This window comes from Halichoerus grypus, chromosome 4, assembly GCF_964656455.1.
Source record: "Halichoerus grypus chromosome 4, mHalGry1.hap1.1, whole genome shotgun sequence".
Classification (NCBI taxonomy): domain Eukaryota; kingdom Metazoa; phylum Chordata; class Mammalia; order Carnivora; family Phocidae; genus Halichoerus; species Halichoerus grypus.
In genome coordinates, this window is record NC_135715.1 from 116,673,705 (window position 1) to 116,698,008 (window position 24,304).

At 36.9% G+C, this 24,304-nt stretch overlaps 2 protein-coding genes across 3 annotated transcripts in view; one reads left to right on the forward strand and one right to left on the reverse strand.

Annotated features, from left to right (window-relative positions):
- The window catches only part of NMI (N-myc and STAT interactor), a 117,627-nt gene that overhangs the window by 58,532 nt on the left and 34,791 nt on the right, over window positions 1-24,304 (reverse strand). Inside the window, exons 2-3 of one of the 2 annotated variants that reach the window (XM_078070781.1) lie at window positions 13,624-13,700; window positions 2,283-2,412 (exon numbers count right to left, since the gene is read on the reverse strand). The gene's annotated coding sequence lies outside the window, so the exon portion shown is untranslated. The remainder of the gene's footprint in view (window positions 1-2,282; window positions 2,413-13,623; window positions 13,701-24,304) is intronic. The other variant, XM_078070782.1, reaches the window with a different exon arrangement.
- TNFAIP6 (TNF alpha induced protein 6) lies at window positions 6,793-23,089 on the forward strand. Its single transcript, XM_036121267.2, has 6 exons — window positions 6,793-6,980; window positions 11,017-11,154; window positions 13,193-13,354; window positions 17,138-17,366; window positions 19,130-19,170; window positions 22,421-23,089. Exons 1-6 carry the CDS (start codon window positions 6,887-6,889, stop codon window positions 22,588-22,590), a joined length of 834 nt encoding a protein of 277 aa, XP_035977160.2. The 5' UTR covers window positions 6,793-6,886; the 3' UTR covers window positions 22,591-23,089.

The window sequence follows — 24,304 nt, forward strand, 5'->3', positions numbered from 1 at the left end:
AAATTAACCCACACTCTGTTAACTAGAACTTAGCCACATACTGCATGCACCTAACTGCCAAGGGGGCAGAGAAATGTAGTCTATGATTGTGCCCAGGAAGAAAGGGAACCTGCTTTGGTAATCAACCAACAATCTCTACCACATGGAAGTGGATTGGGTGAAATTGGTGAGAGAAAGAGAGGAATCAAGGAGGAAGCCTTGGACTTCTCTCACTAGTGGTGCTTGCTAACTGTGGTAAAAGAACATCTGGAACATATGCTGGATTCCTCTCCTTCCTTTAGCCCCACCTGTCATACTAAAAGAAGGAATGATGAGTGGAAGAAGACACAGAGACTTTGCCCATAGCAACTGAGCAGAACATAAAGGCAGAGAAGGATGAAATTATTTCCTCCTTCAAAAGTGAAGCTGTCCCTGATGATATAGAGCATCTTTTTGAAGAAGGATGTGCTCACATGACTAATTACACCTGATACTTAATGAACAGAGCCACCAGTCTTGGTGACAGCAGGCAGCAGATACTCTTGCCAGTGTGATCAGTACTGAAGATGCTAAGACCACTAATCTTCCTGGGAGATCCTCCCTTCACTGTGTCAGAGGATGTGGAAAGACAACAGGGGTAGTATACCTTTAACTAAACTCCTTTCAAAAACTTCCAGGTGAAGAATCAAGCCCGTTTGATAACTTTCCAAATAGGAAATTATGAACTCTTTGAGATCATGTTTTATTAATCTTTATATCCCCACCTAGTATACAACATAATACTTAACATAAATCAATCATGCCCTCGTAAACATCTGTAAAAAATTAAATATTTATGTAGAGGTTAAGGTCAAGATTGATTATCTATAGCAAGTGCCCTGGAAAGTTATCCAAAAGCAACCACGTATGCCAGGTAACCTCAGCATAAATTTATGAAGTATGGTTTGGCTTTAACTTTGATCCCGTTATCACTAATCTCATTTTCCTTGTAAAGATGGTTAATCCTATGCCCCATTTACCCGGTGAGATACACAATACTCAATTTTCTTAGGTACTTGTAAAATTTTAATATTCTGTTCTGGTCATGATTTTTTTTTTTTTATTCTTTAACAGTCTCATTGCCGTGTCAATCGAATTAATGCCTTTAAATATGTGTATTAGAATCATAACTTTTTTCATTCATTCCACAAATGATATATGTATTAAATAAAAATATATAAAATACAAAACAAAAAGAAGAAATTAGAAAGTACCCATAACTCAATCATGCACAGATATTTGGCATTTGTATGTATATCCTTCCGGACTTTCGTATATATTTATAACATATCCCTCCTTTATCAAGATAGGATCACTCTGAACTTAATAATTTTTTTAAGATTTTATTTGTTTATTTGAGAGAGAGAGACAGAGCATGGGTGGGGGGGAGGAGCAGAAGGAGAGGGAGAGGGACAAGCAGACTCCCCACTGAGCACAGAGCCTGACTCAGGGCTCAATCTCAGGATCCTGAGATCGTGACGTGAGCTGAAGTCAGATGCTTAACCAACTGAACCACCCAAGCATCTCTGAACTTAATATTTCTGAACCTATTTAAAAATATATATCTAAAAAGCAAATTTTTAGGTAAGCATATTTAAAGTTGTTTTCAAATACGTGTGCTTGTTTCTTTGTTCCAGCTTTATAGATCATGGTCATTTTTCCTGAAAGCAGATGTAGTTAAGATTTATTCTGTGTCCCAGAATGAGTCAAAGTTCAACTGAAAGATTTCAGGTCAACACAAGAAGGGCAGCATAGCAAGGATTCACAACACAGGTAAAATTCAAACCAGGTGATCTTTAAATTTCCAACACTGAGTTGGAAGTTCAACTGAAAGATTTCAGGTCAACACAAGAAGGGCAGCATAGCAAGGATTCACAACACAGGTAAAATTCAAACCAGGTGATCTTTAAATTTCCAACACTGAGTTGGAAGTTCAACTGAAAGATTTCAGGTCAACACAAGAAGGGCAGCATAGCAAGGATTCACAACACAGGTAAAATTCAAACTAGGTGATCTTTAAGTTTCCAACACTGAGTTCTGTAATTGTCTTACTAAGAGTCAGGGGAGACACTGAGATAGGGAGAAGGAGGCAGCATTTCCAAGACTTATCAGAGGTATAGGGAACGGTTTGATAGGAATAAATGCTTATGGGGCAGTACTGGTACATAACCTTGGAAGGAAGATCATAGGCAGATTTGGGGAACTGTGTTTTGTAAGGAGCTGGGATGGGGGAGAAGAAGGATATTAAGTATATTAACTATTACCTCCATCTCCTTGTTTTTCTCTCCTCCTCTTCCTCTTTCTCCTTCTTGTCTTAATCTTTGCATCTTAATGTCCTTAGACTCCCAACCTTCTGAAATCATCCTTTGCTTTAATACCCATATAAGCTCACTTCTTCCTATAAATCAAGAAAGAGCAAGTTATGCTAACAGTAATGAACAGTCCCCAAATCTCAATGACTTAAAATAATAAAGGTTTGTATTTCGTTCATGCTACATAACATCAGGGATCAATCAGGGATTCAGGTGATGGAGCAGCCACCAACTCAAATGTCTTCCTCCTTGCTGGAGGGAAAGAGTTCTGGAGCGTCAGCAATAAAATGTTTGGCTCTGAGATAACATATATAATTTCTGCTCACATCTTATTGGCCCAGAAACAATCACATGATCCCCCCAAACCCCAACAAGCCATAGACTACATGCTGCCAGAAGGTGGAAAGCCAGAAATACTTAGTGGGTATTACTAATCACTATCACACCATATACCTACGGGAAATCCAATGTCTGGTCTCTTTCAGTGTCATATTCACTTTCTAAAAGCTTTTTGATATAAAATAGTTAAATCTTTCACTTTTCCATATATTTCTCATTGTTCTCCATAGGCCCCATCCTGCTCACTGGCCCTGTAAAAGTTGGCAGCCTTCCACTTGAAGATTCTTAAGAATTTATTGAATGAATGAGTGGAATTCTACATATTTTATTTCTTTTTTTTTAAAGACAGAGAGAGAGTGAGAGAATGTGTGTGAGCAGAGGAGGGAGGGAGAGGGAAAGGGGGAGAGAGAACCTTAAGCAGGCTCCATGCCCAGCACAGGCCCAACACAGGGCTTGATCTCACGACCCTGAGCCGAAATCAAGAGTCAGTCGCTTAACCAACTGAGACAGCCAGGCACCCCCATATTCACCCCCATATTTTATTTCTTTAACCTTGTTCTATGCCATGCATCAGAATTTCTCTCCAATTCTTTTAAATCAGGCTAAGGGGAACGACCTTAATCTCCGTTATTGCCCTTATTCCCACGCTAGACCATATGGAGATCTTAGAGTGAGTGAGGCATTCCTGTAATGTAATTTCATAGCCTTACTGGAAGTGTTCGTAAAGATGTCCTCCACTAACATATTTTGTAATTCACTGAGCTCCACCCTTTTCTCTTCCTCTTGCTTTTTCTCTTTCCAAGATTACAAAACATAATCGGTAAAATGATACTTTTTTTTAAGATTTTATTTATTTATCTGAAAGCGAGAGGGAGAGCACAGAGGGAGAGTGAGAGGGAGAAGCAGACTCCAAGTGAGCAGAGAGCCCAACAAGGGGCTCTATCCCAGGACCCTGAGGTCAGGACATGAGCTGAAGACAGACGCTTAACCAACTGAGCCACCCAGGTGCCCCTAAAATGATATAATTTATGTTTTAGTTTTCATACTATGGCCAAAGAATGACATTTTCCTACAATGTCTTGCTAATCAAATCCAGTCTTTTTAAAGTATAATCACATCTGTATGTGATCTCTTAGAATGTCTCTTTCCTCTTCCTTTTCTCCCCCAGTCCACATCCACCTGACATTTCTCCATACCTTCTTCCTGTCAGCTGAGACTAAGCTTATCAAAAAAAATTTAATATGCCTCCTCTCATCCTCTGACAAATATTTGAAATTCTGCGTTATGGTCTTATTTTTTTAAGTTTGTATAATAGTGACATCACTAATCCACTGTGCTGGCTTAGGAGATCTCAAGCTTGTTCAGCTCAGTCTTAGCTCAAATCAGATCTGAAGTTCTCTCCATCATGTTTTTAGGTATCTAGTAGCTGCTTAGATGTATGGGTATTGGAACATTGTGGAAAAGCTACCAAAAGGGGAGTTGCCTTTGCAAAAAAAGAAGGAAAAGAAAGGAAAGGAAAGGAAAGGAAAGGAAAGGAAAGGAAAGGAAAGGAAAGGAAAGGAAAGTGCTGCTGGGTTTTCAGCCAATAACTGACAGGTGCAAAAGGAGCCACTGTATACCCTGGGATGGGCAGATCAAGAGATTGGGGGCCGGCAGGTGTGGCACGGCATTCAACTAAGAAGGTAGAGCATGTGACTGGCAGTCTGCTGAGCCCTTGAAAGGAACTTTTAGAAGTGTATCTTCTGTCTGCTCCCCAGACACACCCTGGATAGTGTGCACTGAGAGTCGGGCAGGGGGTACCTACTTATCTTAGGCAACTTCCAAGGTAAGTTCATAGACCACACTCCCTTTGCCACTCTTCTCCCACTTGTCCTCCCCTTGATTCCCACCCATACCCACTGCATTTTTCCATATAAAAACCTCACCTTCCTCTTTTCTCCCACAATAGAAATGAACACCCCCTCAAAACCAGAGACCACATCTATTAGGCACTGTTTTCTATTTGCTTGATGAAAGGGAGGACAGGGTTTCCAAATATTGTACAGACGTAAGGGGAAATATTTGTACTTTGGGGAGTTGGGAGAGAACAAAAGAAGTCCTCTACCTGGATTGGGCTAATCTATCAAAGCAATCATTAAGTGTTCACGTTAATTGGGACACCTCAGTGGCTCAGTCAGTTGGGTGTCTGCCTTCGGCTCGGGTCGTGATCCTGGGGTCCTGGGATTGAGACCCGCATCGGGCTCCCTGCTCAGTGGGAAGCCTGCTTCTCCCTCTCCCACTCCCCCTGCTTGTGTTCCCTCTCTCGCTGTCTCTCTCTCCATCAAATAAATAAATAAAATCTTTAAAAAAATAATAATAATAAATAAATGTTTATGTTAAAACAAAACAAACATTCATACCTTCCTATACTTGGAGCTTCATTAAAATGCAAATAAACAAAGATGGGTATTTGTTGTTAGTTATTTGACCTAAGTAAAGATTAATTTCCAACCCTTTCCTCGGAGTAATTTTTGATAAATGAGAGCCAGGGGAAATTGGGTACTTCAAAGAAATGCAGAAGGCACAGTCAGAGAAATGTGACCAGGCAAAGAATGGGGAAGCCGCGATGGTTTTGCTGCAGCCTTGCTCAAGTTCAGTTATATTTACTTCCTAAGCCACAAACTTAAAATACTCATATAATTCTACTTTCCAGAGCAATACCATGGCTTGCTCCTTCCAACTATCTATTCACCCTGTTTCTCTCTGACCACGCCTGTGTTCTTCACAGTCAGACCCACGTGGTCTAGACTATATCTCTTTTGCACCAAATCGATACTCTCTAACCCTATCCGTGAGTTGGGATACAATTCCCTTATTTCTCATTTGCTGGGGGGCCAAAATAGAGATTCTGAACCCTAATAATTTTATACATACCTCAGTGAGCATCCAGTGAATATTGTACCCTCAGACTACATCCCCACAACTGCTCTTTCCAGGAGAGATGAGAGCAAGCCTTCAATGTTCAGCGCAAAGATGCCTTGGGGGATTCTAGGCTAACTTCAGACCGGGCGAGTCCAGAAAGTTGGCATTTTCAAAGGATTCCAATATCACTGGCGGGACTAAGAAAGCATGAGAAAAATGAATATGAGGGCAAATGGAAAGCAATTTGGCAGCAAGAGTAGAAAAACTAAACGGCAAAGAATGACGTAAAGAAAGAGAGGCAAACGTTGCCCCCAAATGACTGTCAATCAACAGGAGATGCCACTAGCATTGAGCAGGGGGGGCTATCACTAGACCCACAGACCCTACACAAAAGGAGTGGAAAGCGTGGGCTATTTTAAGGCATGGTGATTTTACTACTAATAATGATTACTTTTTATTTTGATCATCCTCAAAGTTAGAGTGGTTTGGGGAAGCTACGGCCATATTCTTATTAACTCTGACTATCTACCCACCCATCTTTCTCCCCCAACTTCAAGGATTTGTCATGTGGGGAAATTTGTGTTAATATAATAAGGTACCCCAAAGTTGCTGGAATGTCCTAAAGCTCTGAAATGGAGCTATTTTTCTGGAAGTTGATGTATTTACCTGCTGACCACAATAAGCCAAGGACTGCAGCAGATCCACCCAGGACAAAGACAGACAGAAGGCAAAGACATCCCACGTCACTGCAGACAGTTTAGAGTGTGCCAAACTATGCACACCTTTGTTTTAAATTTTCTATACAAGCTTGGCAATGTTTAGGGAAAATTACAGTAACGTTACCAGCATCGAGTCCAACATTAGTGTTTAAGCCTAAACCCCACACTCCAGAATTGACTTACTGCAAATAAGACATTCAGGGTTTCTCTTAAAATCCCTACTGAAGTTTTTTGTTTTTGTTTTAATCACTGCTGAATCTACACCAAGTTACACAAACTTCTAATAGAAAAATGTCTGTGACAGACAGAATTAGTGAACCACTTTCTGAGTAGATGAATTTTAAAATGTAGATGATCATTCTATATCCTTAGTTTGGGTTGCCAATGCAAATGAGTCAGAGGATTTGCTTCAGACACTGAGTTAATTGTGTAACACTACAGTGAAAAACGCCATTGGAGAGGACTTGCTGACCTCACAGTCCAAAAAAACCATTTAAAAGATGTGGAAACCAGATGTTTCAGTCACATTTCAGGCTCTGCTCTGAGAACTTATCCTGGACAGCCCCTAACAGGCTATTACTTCTCTACAACTGAGATATGATCATCTTAGCTTACTTATTTGTCCTGCTGTGGGAAGAGGCTCACGGATGGGGATTCAAGAATGGAATTTTTCATAACTCCATATGGCTCGGTAAGAAACTTCACTCATGAGCTTCTTCTTGGGGACGTTACTTCTTTGAATTCGTGGAGAAGTGAATTGAAGCAGGAAACTTTTTTGTTCTGTTCAAGACTGATGTTTTCAAAGAAAATGCTGAGGAAAAACAGCTTTTAGAATGCACGTGCCTTTTTTAAAAAAAACTGTTCTTGCCTTCTAAAATTAAAAAAATAGTTTTTTTTAAGAAAGTGAACTATTCAGTAGAAAATAGAATTTAATATCTATATTCCATATGAGAAAATATTTTTCAAAGCAGATGTGATGGTATATAGTAGAGAAAGTTTAGCAAAATAAAAACACCATATTTTGTTTTTACTTCAATGCATTTGCATTCAGATTTCATAGCAGGTAATTATAACAGAAATGTAACAGGTAAAATTGGAATATACAATGACTTTATAATCATTTGCCTGTGTACTCTGACCTGTAATGTATATCTTGCTTTTTCCAAACATCTTTTGACTAGCTTGATGCAAAGCCAGCTTGTAATACAAAACAAATGAAAAAGGCTTGTATTTCTGAATGGAGTCTCACCACTTTGATTCCTTTTGTTTGACCTATCCATATAAATACTTTTCTACCCCTTTTGTTAGACCAGGAAAGTTCCTTTTGTTGTTTTGTTTTGTTAAATGTAAGGAATGACATGCGCCTAACGTGACTATAAACAATAGACCAAAAAAGGGCCAAATAGGGAAAACCCAAAATACCCTGTATAGTACTCTAAACAACACTTTCTCGTGACACAAATTAATGTTGCTTTATGTTCATTACTGTGTTTGATAGTGAAAAAATTTTGAATTACTTGAGAAGAAAATTGACAAATTCTTGTATAAAATAAAGAAATACAGAGAAAGCAAAATTAACCTAGATCTTGTTCTAATGCTTGCTAAGCAGCACATGGTTGTGGAATATTTTCCCTTTCAGCATGTTTCTCTCTGGTAATAACTGCAGCCATGCGGATTTCATTAAAAAGCTCGATTTGCAATGCACCGCCTTGCCCCCTCTTTCTTCAGCTTGAGCCAGTGAACTAGTTTCATGCTGAACAGTGCGATCCATTTGGCCAAGATGGGGTCTGGGACTTTTTCAAGGAGTGAACAAGTCTCTTTGTTTATTTTCCTTGCACATTACCAATCTTAGGAAATATACACACATTTGTTAGAAATGGAAAAAACTGCCATAAAGCTAGTATGAGTTAAATCCGCATGCATAAACCTTGAAACGCTGTCAAACTCTCTAATGATCAAGCATTTTGGTGCTGTTTTTTTTTTTTTTTTAAAGTGATGCTGTATATTACAAAAATTGAACATGGACAATAGAAGTTCTGTCCTAGAGGTAGAGAGGAGCACACCCAAATGTTAATAGTAGGCTGCAAATCTGAGGCTCAGGGTAATTGCAAATTGCTTCAATCTCAGACAAATTATTGACCAGTCAGCCTAACACAAATTGTTTACAGTTGGTTAGGTCAATATGGTATTAAAAACTATTTAGAGAAGGAAGAGAATTGGATAGGAAGGCAGGAATATGCTAACAACTAGCACGAACAAGGCACTTCCAACTCCGTCTCAGCTCCCTAGTAAAACGAGAAGGTCAAAGTAGGGGACTGCTAAGGTTCATTTTTAACTCCGGTATCTGCCAGTTCCTTAAATAGTAATTACTATTCCTTAAATCGTAATTTTTTTTTAATAACAAGGACAAGACACTTCAACTAATTTACATAGATGGTGAAAATCAAAACTGCACAGATAAGCAATTTTTTTCAGCCATTGTACTGAATCTAAAAAAGAAGAAGGACAAGTAACATTATCACGAGCTCCTACTAGGATTCAGAAGTTATGCTTGTGGGTTTTAATGATTTATTTATTCCCAAAATAGCTATCATTATTCCCATTTGATAGAAGAAGACACCGAGGTGTAGGCAGTAATTTGTACAAGGTTACACAACTCGTCCAGTGAAGAACCAGGAGGAGAAACTAGAGCCAACATGCTACTGTTGTCCTATGCTAACAGAAAAAAAAGTAGTGGTTAAATACTCAGTTTTAATGAATGACTAGGGACTCTAAAAATGAATAAATTATTATTCCTTCTGAAAGGTAAAACTTTTAAAATTAGGACTCATTGTACAAAGGATCATCTTGGTAGTTTAAAATTCTGAATTGAGGAATACTTTCAAATAAATGTGTGCTTACAATTGTCAAATACGTACCAGAGTTCTCAACTGCTCATAAGGCAAAATAATAGGAAGTTTGTCACTCTTTCAGGAAAAATGTAGAATATTAGTATTATTTAATGAATTTAAAATGATAGCATATACTTTTCTATCACGTAAGTTACTATCTTATTACTAGATGAGTTCTAGTACCAAAAATCTAAGAAAAATTACTGGGGAGAAAACTTAAAATTATTTTTCAAAAACCTCTCTGTTAATTAATTTTTTCCCTATGAATGTCATATTTTGATTAGGGAGTAAAAGACAAGGAAATCTTAGTTTGAGAAACATTTGCAGACATTAAAATAATTCCTACTAATAAAGATCTTATAGTCCATATTCTCAGGGAATAGATACACTTTTAACATTTTTGATAATCTCTAATATGGTACATAAGTAAGTTCAACATGTCTCCCTTCTCTACTAAAAGCCTTAGTACTCTTATACTTCAAAATAAAGGTACTTCCATTGCCCACTAGTGTCCAAGTTGCCTGAGAAGAGGACTTGATCCACAGTACTTAGCAAACCTCATGGTATATTCTCAAAATAACCAAATTGGAAACGAGCGAAAGTTTAGTTAATGAGGCTTTACCAATATGAAGAACACTTGAGCAGTAGGTGACTTTCAAACAGGAAGATAACTTCCTGTATTAAGGAAGATAACTTTGATGTTCCTTGTGTTCCCTGACCTATGAGCATCAGATTGACTAAGGTCTTCAGTGCATAAGTGATGGGAATTTACCATATAACATGTAAGAACAGGATCCCTTGCAGTCCAGAGAAACAGGGAAGGTGCCAAGCAGCATCTCCTATTGAACTGTGGGAGTGTCAACTTTAGCTTGGGGAGGAGAGCGAGCAATGACATTTCTACTACTACTGGATTCATGTCTTGCTGCATGCCAAGGAATATGTGTTCTCATCGGAAATGATCTTAATGGTGCCTGATTGTACAGGTCAGGGTACAAAGACTTAATCATAATCTGATAGTCTACACAGAACGATGAGAGTTAATGTTATGATTATCGTCCTGGAAAAATTTTCACATTGTCTCTATGGCAAAATGCACTCCAAACTCAAAACAATTTAAACAGTGATCTACTGGAAGACAACTCATTTATGACTTACTTCCTAAAATATGTTGGGAACAACATGTGAACTAAAAAAGACAAACCAGATAAAGAATTTAGCAACTGGTAGCTCGGTGTGCCCAATTTTTTCTCCGCTGTGTTTGAATCTTTTTTTTTTTTCCTTAACGCAGTTTTATTTGCTTTGGATTCTTTAAACCTTTCCTCAGTTTTTGATTTGTTTACTAAATTCTCCATTATATTGCATTAGTCATTTCCCTCAAATGGATATTTTGGATTATTTTCCTCCATCATTGTGAGCCTACATAATGGATCAATTTTTCATTGGTTTCTTTTGCCTTCATCTCCTTTTCCCCCCTATTGTTTACTTTTCCAAGTTTTTATTTGATTTAAAACAAAGCCCAAAAAAGTCAAAACTTTGTCACCTTTTGATAGTTTAGAAATACAATGTTGTCTTACAGCTTTCATTCAGGCCATCAGTTCAGAAACATAATTTAGCCTCAAGTTTCTGCTATGTCCCCAAATTCCCTTAAAATTCCCCTCATTCATATTTTTTTTCAAAGCTTTCTAACAATGAAAACTTAGCCACCCGAGGCCACTGACCCAGGAAACTCTTTGGCAGGAACAATAGCTGACGCAATCTTTTAGATGAAGCCACAAAATTTCCCTTGTTCCACAAGAATGGATCATAGCATATTTGCAACATTTTGTGAATTCACAGAACAAGCAGCAGGTGTGTACCACAGAGAAGCTCGGTCTGGCAAATACAAGCTCACCTACGCAGAAGCCAAGGCAGTGTGCGAATATGAAGGCGGCCAACTCGCCACCTACAAGCAACTAGAGGCAGCCAGAAAAATTGGTAACTAATTTGACAGTGATTTTCCTTCTTTTTCACCTTTGGTGGGAAAAAAAAAATCCCTTCTTTTCTGTAACCCCTTCATAAGATTTCTCTCTCCAGTCCTTCCAATGGTTCTCTAAGCCCCTATGACATCTCTGCTCTCTGGCTTCTCCCATCTTCTCTGCCTAGAGCCAGTGGAAAGTTCTTAGTGCTAGCAACTTATTTGGGGTCACAACCCATTGTGAGCTAATATAATAGAAGTCAAAAAACAAAGATATCATTATCTCAACATCATTTTAATTCCTCATTAATTTTAATGCCATTTCTATTCATTTTTAATACTGTTCTATCTTAACTTCTGAATATGGGTTTCCTCAGCTGTTAAATGTTACTATGTTGAGTTTTACAAAGAAATTTGCTTGGTAGAAGAAATACTGAATTTAGTGGCTTTTTTTTTTCAAAATATTTTTTTAAAGATTTATTTATTTGAGAGAGAGAGCTAGCAAGCATGCCCCCATGCGGGGGAGGTGAGGGAGGGGTAAAGGGAGAGGGAGAGAGAGTGTCCCAAGCAGACTCCACACTGGGCACGGAGCCCCAGGCAGGTCTCCATCTCACAACCCTGAGATCACAAACCCAACCAAAGCCAAGAGTCAGACACTTAACCCACTGTGCCACCCAGATGCCCCTTTTTTTCCCAATGTCTTTAAGTTCAGTAGGAGAATGCATTTGTACTTTAGGATCACAAGGAAGATAAGCAGGTTATAAGATGGCAGGAAGAAGAAACTGAGAAGATGATGTCAGGAGACCTGGTGCAAACACAGTGATTAACTAGTGCTAGTTCTTTCTTAAAAAAAAATAAAATAAAAATGCACCATGACCATCTCTCCTGGTGGTTTTACAGGTGGATATATAGGAGAATCCAAAAGGCCACCCCCATTCAGAACTCTCTTCTCCATTGAAGAAACCCCTTTGCTGATTAAAAAAAAATACCTGGCAAAGCTTATGCTATTATATACATATATATAAGCTATATATAGCTTATATAATATATATATAGCATATATAATATATGCTATATATATAAAATATAAAATATAGCATATATAATATATGCTATTATTATATATTACTCAGGATAAAAATAAAACTGTTCTCTAAAAATCCCCAAAGTCTCCCCAGCACATTGCTCAGTCTAGACCCACAGGGCTGTGTGTAACTGGAACGCAGTAACTAGAACAATGGCTACAAAGGCCGGGGCCATTACTGGCTGTCCTGGACCTCCAGTAAAACCACTCTTGGATGGCAGTGGCAAATATTTAAACAGCCTCTGAAGCTGGGCAAGGAAAACAGGGCTGAGGCTTTGTTCAAAATTTATGAGCACATGTATCCTTATTGAAACTTTTAAAAATATTAGCAAATTTTAATTGATCCTGAAATAGAAACTAATTAAATTATCATTTGAGGCACACCTGGGTGGCTCAGTTGTTAAGCGTCCACCTTCGGCTCAGGTCATGATCCCAGGGTCCTGGGATCGAGTCCCACATCGGGCTCCCTGCTCCACGGGAAGCCTGCTTCTCCCTCTCCCTCTGCTGCTCCCCCTGTTTGTGCTCTCTCTCTCTCTCTGACAAATAAATAAATAAAAATCTTTTAAAAAATTATCATTTGAAAAAAAATTGCTTTCCAGGATCGATGGTAATTTCAGAAATTATTTCATGGCAATAGATAGGTCAATGGTGAAAAGAAGCCAGCTCTGAACTTGGATTGTTTTCATATCCATGGTATTATGATTTCCAGTCCACCTGCCTCTTTTTTTTTTTTTCAAGTAAGACGTCATTTTCTAGTAAAAGTCAGATGTTACATTTTATATGTATTCAAACTTTATTTTCTTTTTTAAGAAAAGGGTTTTTCAACAAAATCAAAAGAAAAGAAAGAAAACAGTTTTCCCTCCTTTTACATACCTGGCTTTGTGCAGCTGAGAAGGGGCTGCTTTTGTTAAGATGACCCTCACTCAGCTGAGGGGGTTTACCAGTTAGCCCATAATCCTTTCCTTCTCTTGCAGGATTTCATGTCTGTGCTGCTGGGTGGATGGCCAAGGGCAGAGTTGGATACCCCATTGTGAAACCAGGGCCCAACTGTGGATTTGGAAAAACTGGTATTATTGATTATGGAGTCCGTCTTAATAGGAGTGAAAGATGGGATGCCTATTGCTACAACCCGCATGGTTTGTTACAAATAGTAATTTTATCTTTGCCAAAACAGTTACATGTTACCAAGAGGTTATTAGATATAAATGGCTCCTTCTCCCAGAGATAAATCAACTTGGTGATGATGATTGTTCATAACAACAACGACACACGGAGTGATTACGCTGGGCCAGACCCCGCCCTGCTGCTCCTCTTCCACAGTCAGTATTCACAACAACTCTGCAAGGAGCTGTTGGTATACCTGTTTTAGAAATCAGGAAATTGAAGGTCTAAGAGCTTAAATAACTTACCGAAATCAGACATCCAATAATTAGCAGGAAGGTAGGATCTCAGATTCAGGTCTTTTCTATGCCACGTCTTTTTCTATTCCCGACCACAAAGGGGAAAAAAAAAAAAAGCAGTTTATAAATTTGTCACGGTTAATTAGCTAAAACAACAAAGTGATATTACCAAATGTTAACTGTTCAAAATTACCCCTTTGATAGAATGGAGGAAAAAAGAGACAAAATAAACTCTTCCCCTAATTTCTTTTTGTGCATAAATTCTTTTTTTTTTTTTTAAGATTTTATTTATTCATTCAACAGAGAGACACAGAGAGAGAGGGAACACAAGCGGGGAAGCGGGAGAGGGAGAAGCAGGCTTCCCACAGAGCAGGGAGCCCGACGCGGGGCTTGATCCCAGGACCCCGGGACCACGACCCGAGCCAAAGGCAGACGCCCAACCGACTGAGCCACTCAGGCGCCCCTGTGCATAAATTCTTAAACTTCCAAACTAAGCAATTCTCACTCTATGGTTTGTTTTCACAATTATATACTGGATATACTAGTTATTATTATATAGTATATTTTTATTCATATTTTCCCATGGTTGATTGTAGCTAGAAAAATTTTAAAGAGAAAATTAATTCAACATAATGACTATAAGGAGCTATTCTTTGTTCATGTTCTTGGAGGAAAAAATAGATTGTTCTTTTTGGATGCATTTCCCCCAGGATGATACTACAAAGAATTATAATGTGTTACCAAGTCAGTCTCCCATTTATGATCACAAACATCTTCAGGTGTTGTCCTGTTTCAATCTGCCTTATAAGAAAGTCCCTATAGAGGGATGCCTGGGTGGCTCAGTCAGTTAAGCGGCTGCCTTTGGCCTGGGTCATGATCCCAGGGTCCTGGGATTGAGTCCCACATCGGGCTCCTTGCTCAGCAGGAAGCCTGCTTCTCCCTCTCTCTCCCTCTGCTTATGCTCTCTCTGTCAAATAAATAAAATCTTAAAAAAAAAAAAGAAAGAAAGCCCCTAGGGAGAAGTTACAGTGAGTTATAGTCAAGTTCTAGCATATTACTATAGAATTTATTATTCAATGATATTAACCATTGGAGAATGTTTCTCATGTTTGTAACTAACCTTTATCTCAAAATAATGTGTATTCTAAGTAGAAAAGAATTTTGCCTAGAGCCATCATCTATTCCCACTTAAGACAAAATATTAATAAATATGTATAGTGCATTTATATAGGGCTATAATTTTCAAACCACTTTGACATACATTAAACCTATGTTTATTTAGTTCTATATCTAGTTATTGTTAATAGTTCATATATCTTCTTTTCCTCCCTCTTCCTCTTCCTTTTTCGTCAGTATATTTACACAAGCAACTTTCTTTTTACTCTCAAGAGTCACTTTTATTTCCAAGTATATTCTCTGATTCTTCCTTTGCTTGATAAGCTTTAGGATCTCTGAGCATCTATTCAATCATTTCCAAAGGTCAAGATCTAGGGGAGAGAAAGAAGTGCTAATGGAAAGGTTCTTACAGTATTTCCTTGCCCTTTTATAAGGACGCCACCTTAACTTACAAATTTTTATAAATTGCTTTTGTTTCTCATAGAGGCTTTTTACTCTGGGACTATTTGTACAGAATCCTGGGAGACTTGTTCTTACTCAGGTCTCAGCTTACTTTTGGATTCAGTGACATGCTGATTTTTTAGGATGTGGTGAACCTGAAGGGGACTGGGGGCCGCCTGAACTAGCACTGGGAGAGGAACAGTTCAATGAAAACTAATTGGAATGAAAAAATCATAATGGTATCAAAAAGATAAACCAATGACTATCAATTAATAAAATATAGAGCTGAATAGCTAAACAGACAAATTGTTCAATATTTGTATTGTTTCCTAATCTAATGGAATAGACAACAAAGATAGGAGTATATGGGACAGAGCAAATCACTCCAAAAACTGGCACTGAACATGCTTATGTACACGTATAAACTATGTATCATATAATATTTAACAAGGCAATAAGAACAGCTTACATTTTGCATAACACCCTGATGTTCTCTTCCATGTTACTATCCTTAGAATAAAGCTGTGAGGTAGGTAATGGGAGAGGCATGATTATTTTTACTTTACCAATGAAAAAACTGAAGTATAGAGTGGTCACAGAGCTCAGACTAGATCCCTGACCTTCTTCTGTCACTCCCCTGTCAGAAATTCTAAGATCCTCTTCGGCCCTGAGGGAGATAAGCTTCCTTACCTTCTATGGCATTAGGATTCTAACACAATTTTTTTTTTTTTTAAAGATTTTATTCATTTATTTGACAGAGAGAGACACAGCGAGAGAGGGAACACAAGCAGGGGGAGTGGGAGAGGGAGAAGCAGGCTTCCCGCAGAGCAGGGAGCCCGATGCGGGGCTCGATCCCAGGACTCTGGGATCATGACCTGAGCCGAAGGCAGACGCTTAACGACTGAGCCACCCAGGCGCCCCTAACACAATTTTTTTAAATAGCTCTTTTAAAGGATAATATTCTTGGAAAAAGCCTCTGACTGATTCAATGAAAAATGTTTTCGAATGCTACCCACAGTCACCACCAGCACCATTCACATTATTTTTGAGTTTCTAGACTGTAGACACTTACTTGATCTGAAATTAAAATTAACCAGGGGTTTTCCATGCTTTTCCCTCCAGGTCACACTATAAAATCACTGGTTCTGGCAGAGGCTGTTTGATTGTTTGTTCTCATACCAGGTTATAAGGCATGGCAGAAATCTATAAAATGATAAATGACTTGAAAAATATGAATGTCTCCATCAAATCCTCAAATACTAGGATTGAGGTGTTAGTTTAAAACCAGTGAAAGGAGTATAGAATGATTATAAATTATTCCTTTTAACTGGACTAGAGTGACCTTCAAGGTCCCTTGTGATCCTGAAATTCTATAATGATTTTCCAAACAGAATTTATTGGACTCATTATTCTAAATGTCCAAGTCCCTGAGGACACAGTGTTGACACCACAGGACAAAATCCCAGCCATCTTGATTGGGCTGTTGGTAACAGGGGTACACATATTCATCAAAATACATGAACATATACACATGAGACTTGTACATCCTTTTTTTAAAAAAAAAAAATTATTTTTAAGTAATCTCTACACCCAACATGGGGCTTGAACCCATAACCCCGAGATCAAGAGTCGCATGCTCCACTGACTGAGCCAGCCAGGCGCCCTGAGGCTTGTGCATTCTAAGCTGAAAAGATAAAAAGCAAAAAAAGTGAATAAGAGCACAATTATTAAGTTGCTATTTTTTTCTTGTTATTTTATTTTTTTAAAAATTCAGTCTATATTCATTTGAAAGAATTTAGCAACGAATAATGAAAATATTCATTTATTCTTTAGCTGTAAGTATATATATTCAATATTTCATTAAAAGTAATAAATAGGCACTAAGAAGTACATATCAGTTTAAAATAGGGATATTTTTTCTAATGCTTTCTTTCTTTTCTTTTTTTGTTTTATCCATTTCAGCAAAGGAGTGTGGTGGTGTCTTTACAGATCCAAAGCGAATTTTTAAATCTCCAGGCTTCCCAAATGAGTACGAAGATAACCAGATCTGTTACTGGCACATTAGACTCAAGTATGGTCAACGTATTCAGCTGAGCTTTTTGGACTTTGACCTTGAAGATGACCCAGCTTGCTTGGCTGACTATGTTGAAATATATGACAGTTACGATGATGTCCATGGTTTTGTGGGAAGGTACGTGTTTCCCCATTATTGATTTTCTAGTATTTCTACTCCCCTGCAACACCATATCTGTTTTTAGCAAAGATTTTTCTTAGTATGTGAAGCTGCTGCATGGTCTTATAATTAAAATAGTGACAGCTGCCTTTTGATTACTGTTAAGTTGTAAGAATTAAATAGTCTATTTAAAAAGACTTCAGGGTGCCTGTTTGGCTCAGTCAGAAGAGCGTGTGACTCTTGATCTCAGGGTCGTGAGTTCAAGCCCCATGTGGGGTATAGAAATTACTTAAATAAATAAAACTTTTCAAACAAATAAAAAAAATAAAAAGACCTCAGTATTTAACTAACAATAGGAGGAAAAAGACACATGTGAATTGAGAAATCTGTTGGGGATTTTTAGGTATTCTAATTTCTATCAACCTCCTAAAAAGAATTATAAATTCAGTAATTACTGTCTTTCTTCTGTGTACAAAGTATTGTGCTAAGCATTATGAATGTAAGAATTAAGCAAAGTATAGCCCCTTCTCTCATAAAATTTACCTAAATGTACAATGGATATCTTCTTTAAAATAGCTTTCATTACCATAAAAAACAAGTGCTCCTTTCCTCAATATTTCTCCCTTGGGTTTTCAACATGCTGGGACGCAACAGATCTGTGTTGCCATCCTGAATCTTCAATATAGTTTAAACTTTGAATGTCTCACAAAATATTACAAATCAAAGCATATCTAATTATGTGTTTTATTTATTTAACCCCCCACTTAATAACGCATATCTGAGACTATCCATTATCAATAGACTATCAGTTATCAATTTTCTATCATCCACAACAGTAATTTAATGAAAGAAAATGGTAGTGAGGACAATTAAAAATGATAGACTCAGTAGTTTGTTGTGACTTTGAAATGTGCAACTTAAGCACAAAGAGAAAGAAAGGCATTTCTTGCATACATGAACAACAATTTTTGGAGGGAAATTGTTTTTGCTTTGTTTTATTTTGCTTTCTGGCTGACGGACTACTGCTATAGAAAAAAAGTACAAATAGTTTTAAAACATAGTCTGAAGAAGAGATGAAGCGGGGTTGGTGAAATTAAAAGCAAAGTATTTGTTGAAAGAATGGACATCCTACCTTGAGAGTCAAGATGATATTTTCATTCTAAACCTAGTTTCAGAAATCAATTACAGCCCTAGGTAAAATAATATACTGTTTTTTAAAAGGTTTTCAATAGACTAATTTGTTATTTATTGGATTTATATTATGTGATAAATCCTTCCCTTTTATGTAATGTACAAGGGAGTTCCTTTCAAGTCATAATTCAGATAAAAATCAATCCCTCTTGTAAGGTCCAACATAATTTTCCACATTTAGATCAGTCTACTCTAGAATTCAAATTAGTAGTACCATCAGCCATACACCTATTCCTCTTTAACCGTGAAGAAAACTGATTAATCAGAATCAAATTTAAAATTTTTCCAAATAGATTCAAATTGTCTACTACACAAATAGTTTTGCACGTATACAGAATAGAAATGCCACATACTCTTTTTTAAGAATCTCATTTATACTGTGAGGTTATTTGACACAAAAAACTTTGTTTTAATCCCTCTTCTCCCTTACAAATTCAAGTTTAAAAAAAACAATAAAAACTTATAAAATAATAGGAAAACGAGCCATTACTTAGGAAAAATAAAGCACTTTAATTACAGGTCAGAGCTGCTTGCAATAGCTGTGTAATAGTCTTTTGTGTGACTTCTCTTTTTTAAAAATTCCCTTTCAGATACTGTGGGGATGAGCTTCCAGAAGACATCGTTAGTACAGGTAATGGCTCTAAACTGAGACGTAGGACTATGATTTGTTTTCTCATAGTGTCACTGAAAGTGAAGAACCCAGTAGTTATTACTATTTCCTTTTTAAAGTTGAGGGAACCATTGGCACAGATGTAGCTTACCAGTTCGTAAAATGCAGTGTTTATACTTAAAGACTTACGCCATCTCCTTACACCAAAAATGTGTAGACTTATCAGGTGCAGGAATGCAGTCTGAGATGGTCTTGCACCTGCAAATCCCTGAATACTGCCTAGGTTATGACTTCCATAAAATGTGGTTAAAAACAAACAAACAAACAAAGTTTTTCATCAATAAAGGATTGAAAAGTATTTTCCGAAGTATTAAAGTTGTTAAAAATACCTTGTCACTGAAAAAATTTTACATCACACTTAACTGCATTTTTATCTTAACACAGCATTCTCCAGAGTGTTGTGAAGAACAGTTCTATGAAACATTTTTAATAGGTGTTGCATGAGAAAAGAACACTAAGGTCAAGAGAATTTGGGAAACATTGGTTTAAACAATGTTAAACAGGTATCTTTATTGGAAGATGTCAGAGAGCTTTTAATATGCTAATTATGTATAGTAAATCTCAAAAGGCTAGCTATCGTTGGCGATGTGTTCCAAATCTTTTTAACTCCTGCCAATTACTTTTGTGACTTTGCACCATGCAATGTACCTCAAGAAATGAGTTTGTAGTCATATATATATTTATTTCCATAAGCAATATCACTGCCATTGCCCCATACCGCTATTTTCTGGCTAAGAACCTTCACTTTCTTAGGTGTTTTTCTTTTTTAATTTTTATTTCCATCCCCAGCACTAGTAGTTGGTATTCTTACTTGCTCTATTTTTCCTCCAAGTCATAAAATTATCACAATGTTTCTGCAACTAAAAATAACAAAATACACTGAATTGTAATTTCTAAGTGGTCCTTAAGCTCAGATACCACTAGCTAAATTACTCCCACACCCTAGCCTTGAAGTGCACGAAATTCTCATGAAATTCTCATTTATGCGTCAATATTACAAGATATAGAACTTCTTATTCAATCCTTGAATGATTAATTGCTTAAAAGTTATTCATTCATTCTCTGTTACAATCTCCCTAGTAAGGGCAGCCTACTAAAATGTTTATCTCAGGGCGCCTGAGTGGCTCAGTCGTTAAGCGTCTGCCTTCAGCTCAGGTCATGATCCCAGGGTCCTGGGATCGAGTCCCGCATCAGGCTCCCTGCTCGGTGGGGAGCCTGCTTCTCCCTCTCCCACTCCCCCTGCTTGTGTTCCTGCTCTCGCTATCTCTCTCTCTCTGTCAAATAAATAAATAAAACCTTTAAAAAAAAAAAAGACATTTAAAAAAAACCTGTTTATCTCATTCTTTTCCTGAGAACATATTTTACATTAACAGAAAGTTAAAAGAAGACAGGAGCCATCCGTAGGAGGTAGTTGGGGGATGAGAATCCTATTTTTAAAAAAAAGAAAGAAAAGAAAGAAACAGGGAGAATCAAAGCCTGAAACTTGACATTTTTTCTTGTTTTGTCTAAAACAGAAAAAACTTACTTCAAGCATAATCAAATTAGTGTTTTTCTAACACAACTGCAAGAAACTGAAAAAAAAAAAAACAACAAAACCGCACACAGTTTATTATTCAAAGAGAAACAATCAACACACAGAAGAGAACACAGTTAAACAAAACAGCCAAAGATTTAGCAAAACAGCAAGAGGAGGAAATTGATACCAAGAAATAGAAAAAGATTTAAAATACATTTGAAGTATAATCCTACCAAGTCAAGTATAATGCTGTTAACATTTTGATCTAGTTTTCTTCTTAAATATGTGCTTATTCAGCCAGGATATTTACATTAAAAAACAAGACCAGAAAATGAATGAACTAAAAACTACCCATACACTAGACCACTTTAATAAATAGTATATAAAGTAAGAATATACCCACTCTCCTCATCTCTGCTCACCCAAGAAAGGCATTGGATGACTTCCAGGTGTTTTCCTGTATTATATAAACATGATATACACAGATATCATGGACATATTTCCAAGTCAGCATACAGTATATAGATCATTCAAATTTGTTTTAATGACTGCCTAGTAGGTCCCTGTATGGATGTACCATTATTTGTCATGTACCAATATTTAACATCCTAAAGATGATTATTTCTGATTTTCTTTTCTTGCACTATTCAACATTTCACTGGATATTTTTAAACCTCTACTTTGTGGTGCTATTTTTTTTTTTTTAAAGAGTAGATTCCTAGAAGTGAAATTTTGGGGTCAAAAGTGATTTCATTTTAAATGTCAATAGACGCTGCCAAATTGGCACTAGCCCTACAGTGACAATTTGTATATTAACCACTTGAGTAATCTGTAAAATGTTTTTTGTTTGTTTGTTTTTAATTTAGGCAACTCTTCCAAGTCTGAGAAAAGTGTAGTGGATAAGAGCATGAACTCTGGAGCCAGACTCCTGGGGCTCAAACCCGGTTCTGCCACTAATTTAGCATTGTAGCCTTGGGCAGGCCACTCAGGCTCTCTATGCCTCAATTTCACCTGTAAAATAAATATTTACAATATCCACCTCATAATGTTGTGGGGAATAAATGAGTTAATAGATGAAAGGCACCTAAAGCTGTGCTTGGCAAACATTAGCATTCGATATATGTGGGGATTTTTTGTAATGAATTCTGGATCTGTGATGTGGATGAAGAAGACCTTTCCTTGGTGAAAAAGAAAAATATTCCTATATTTTATTTTATATAATAGATTTTCCCTTCTTATTTTTAGCATATTTTTGGTCTTAAATGCAGGTAAAATGTATTTAGGTACTCTGTGTAAAGTAGGGAGTTAGCGTTGTGGCTTTGTTTCTTACAATGTAAAGCTTGTCGCCCTGACATCATTTATAAATAATTCATCCATATCTCGCTGGTTTAAACGGCCTGACATTCTCCTGAATTCAGTGGCTGTTCCTTCTATAAAGAATACCTTTTAAAACAGAATAGAAAAATTTCCTGTAGGACAGCTTAAAGGGCCAGAGGAGAAAATAGGAAAGTCTCTCACCCTGCTACACTTGGCAAAGGAAACACAGACTCCACTGCTTGAGAATCCAACTCTGAATTCTGGGAGTCTGGTTCATGACTTTTTATATTCTCCTATAAGAATGATGAGTCTTTGGACTGCCAGACAAATTAAAGCAGAGTAACATCTTTGTTCTTTTGCGTTCCCCCTCCTCCCCAGGAAATGTCATGACCTTGAAGTTTCTAAGTGATGCTTCAGTAACGGCAGGAGGTTTCCAAATCAAGTATGTTGCAGTGGATCCTCTATCCAAATCCAGTCAAGGAAAAAACACGAGTACTACTCCTACTGTAAATAAAAACTTCTTAGCTGGAAGATTTAGCCATTTATAAAACAAAAAAAAAGGACACTCAGTGTTTACGTTTGTATCTTTTGGAACCCCTTATTAATAGCATTTATTTATTTTCTAAATGTGAAAGGCAATACCTGATACTCTGGGGAAAATTGGAAAATACAGAAAACTTTAAATGAGAAAATAAAATCTCTCATAATCCCACTGCATAAAAATAACAAGCATTAACATTTATATATTTTTCTTTTAGTTATTTTTCAATTTGTGGTATATGTATATATGTATCTATATGTATTTTGTATTTGAAATTTTGGAATCCTGTTCCATGTACAGTTTTATATCTTAGTTTTTTTTTTAACTTCGAACTTTATGGCTTAAGCATTTTCCCGTATCATTGAGTATTCTGCAAACACATAATTTTGAACAGCTGTAAAATATTCCATGGTATGATTGTTCCATACTTTATTTATGCTTGTCTCTATTGTGGGAATTTTAAGTTGCTTTCAAAAATATTGCTGCAATAAATATCCTTGCACATACATATTTGTACAGCTCTCTAATTATTTGGGATAGGGTCCTTGAAGTAGAATTACTGACTCAGATATTAATTAAAATGGAATTTTGTTAGGATCCCTGGCTAGCCCAGTCAGTAGAGCATGCAACTCTTGATCTTGGGGTCATGAGTTTGAGCCCCACGTTGGGGGTGGAGTTTACTCTAAAAAAATAATAAAATAAATGTACAGCTTTAGAAAAATAGAATTTTCCTTTTTATGGGCAAAAGTGACATATCATCATGGTTTGAATTTACAATGAGATTGATGGTTTATATATTTTTGATCAGTTTTATTTCTTTTGTGAATTATTTTTTCATGTCTTTCACCCATTTTTTACTTACATAACCTTTTGATTTATAAGAAATCAGTATATATCGGATATATAATTTCATGTCTGTCATATATATGTTGCAATTTAATTTTATGTGAAGTTTGATTTTTATGATTTTTAAGATTTTTATTAAAGGTTAAATTTTATTTACTGTCATATTTACTGATCTTGCTTCAGTCTCTTGTCTTTACATTTAGAATGAATATTCCCATTACAACTTGATGTATTTATTCATTAATATTTTATTCTTATTATTTTATGGCTTTGCTTTCATAGAAGGAAAAAGTCACAGTTGTTACCCTTTATATGAGGGGTAATGGTTACTATCCAATTAAATTCAACAAAAATGTTTGTGCCTGGCACTGTTCTGGACACTTAGGAAACACTCAAGAACCAAATGATTAAAAATCCCCAGGCTTGGGGAGTTTATGTTCTGGTGTGAGGAGAGAGTCAATAATTAAACATGATAAATTAGTGAACTACACGTTAGAAATAGATTAGAGAGACTTCTTTATTAAATTACTAACGGAATGAGTATAGATTTAGAAGAAGAAAAAAGACTAAGAATTGAGCCCTGGAAGAGGAAGATCAGCAGAGAAGACTGAGAAGGAGCAAAGGATGAATTAGAAGGAATATCCCTTGGGGTCCTAGAAGCCTAATAGAAAACATATCAAGGAGGAAGGAGTGATCAACTGTTAAATGCTGATTTAAAAGCACTACAAAGATGAGTGCTAAGAATAACCACTGGGTTTAGCAACATGAAGATTGTGGGTGACCTTAAGGAGCAATCTTGGGGTGTGGAGGCAAAGGCCCCCTGGAGTGTCCTGTAGAGTGAAGTGGAGGACACCACTGGAGACAGTGAGTCTGGC

What these genes read in the sequence shown, in the direction of transcription:
- TNFAIP6 (XM_036121267.2), top strand. Translation starts at nt 6,887, where the DNA reads ATGATCATCTTAGCTTACTTATTTGTCCTGCTGTGGGAAGAGGCTCAC. An exon ending in AGAGGCAGCCAGAAAAATTG is followed by an intron (nt 11,155 to 13,192) that starts GTAACTAATTTG and finishes CTTCTCTTGCAG; the next exon opens with GATTTCATGTCTGTGCTGCT. An exon ending in CTATTGCTACAACCCGCATG is followed by an intron (nt 13,355 to 17,137) that starts GTTTGTTACAAA and finishes TATCCATTTCAG; the next exon opens with CAAAGGAGTGTGGTGGTGTC.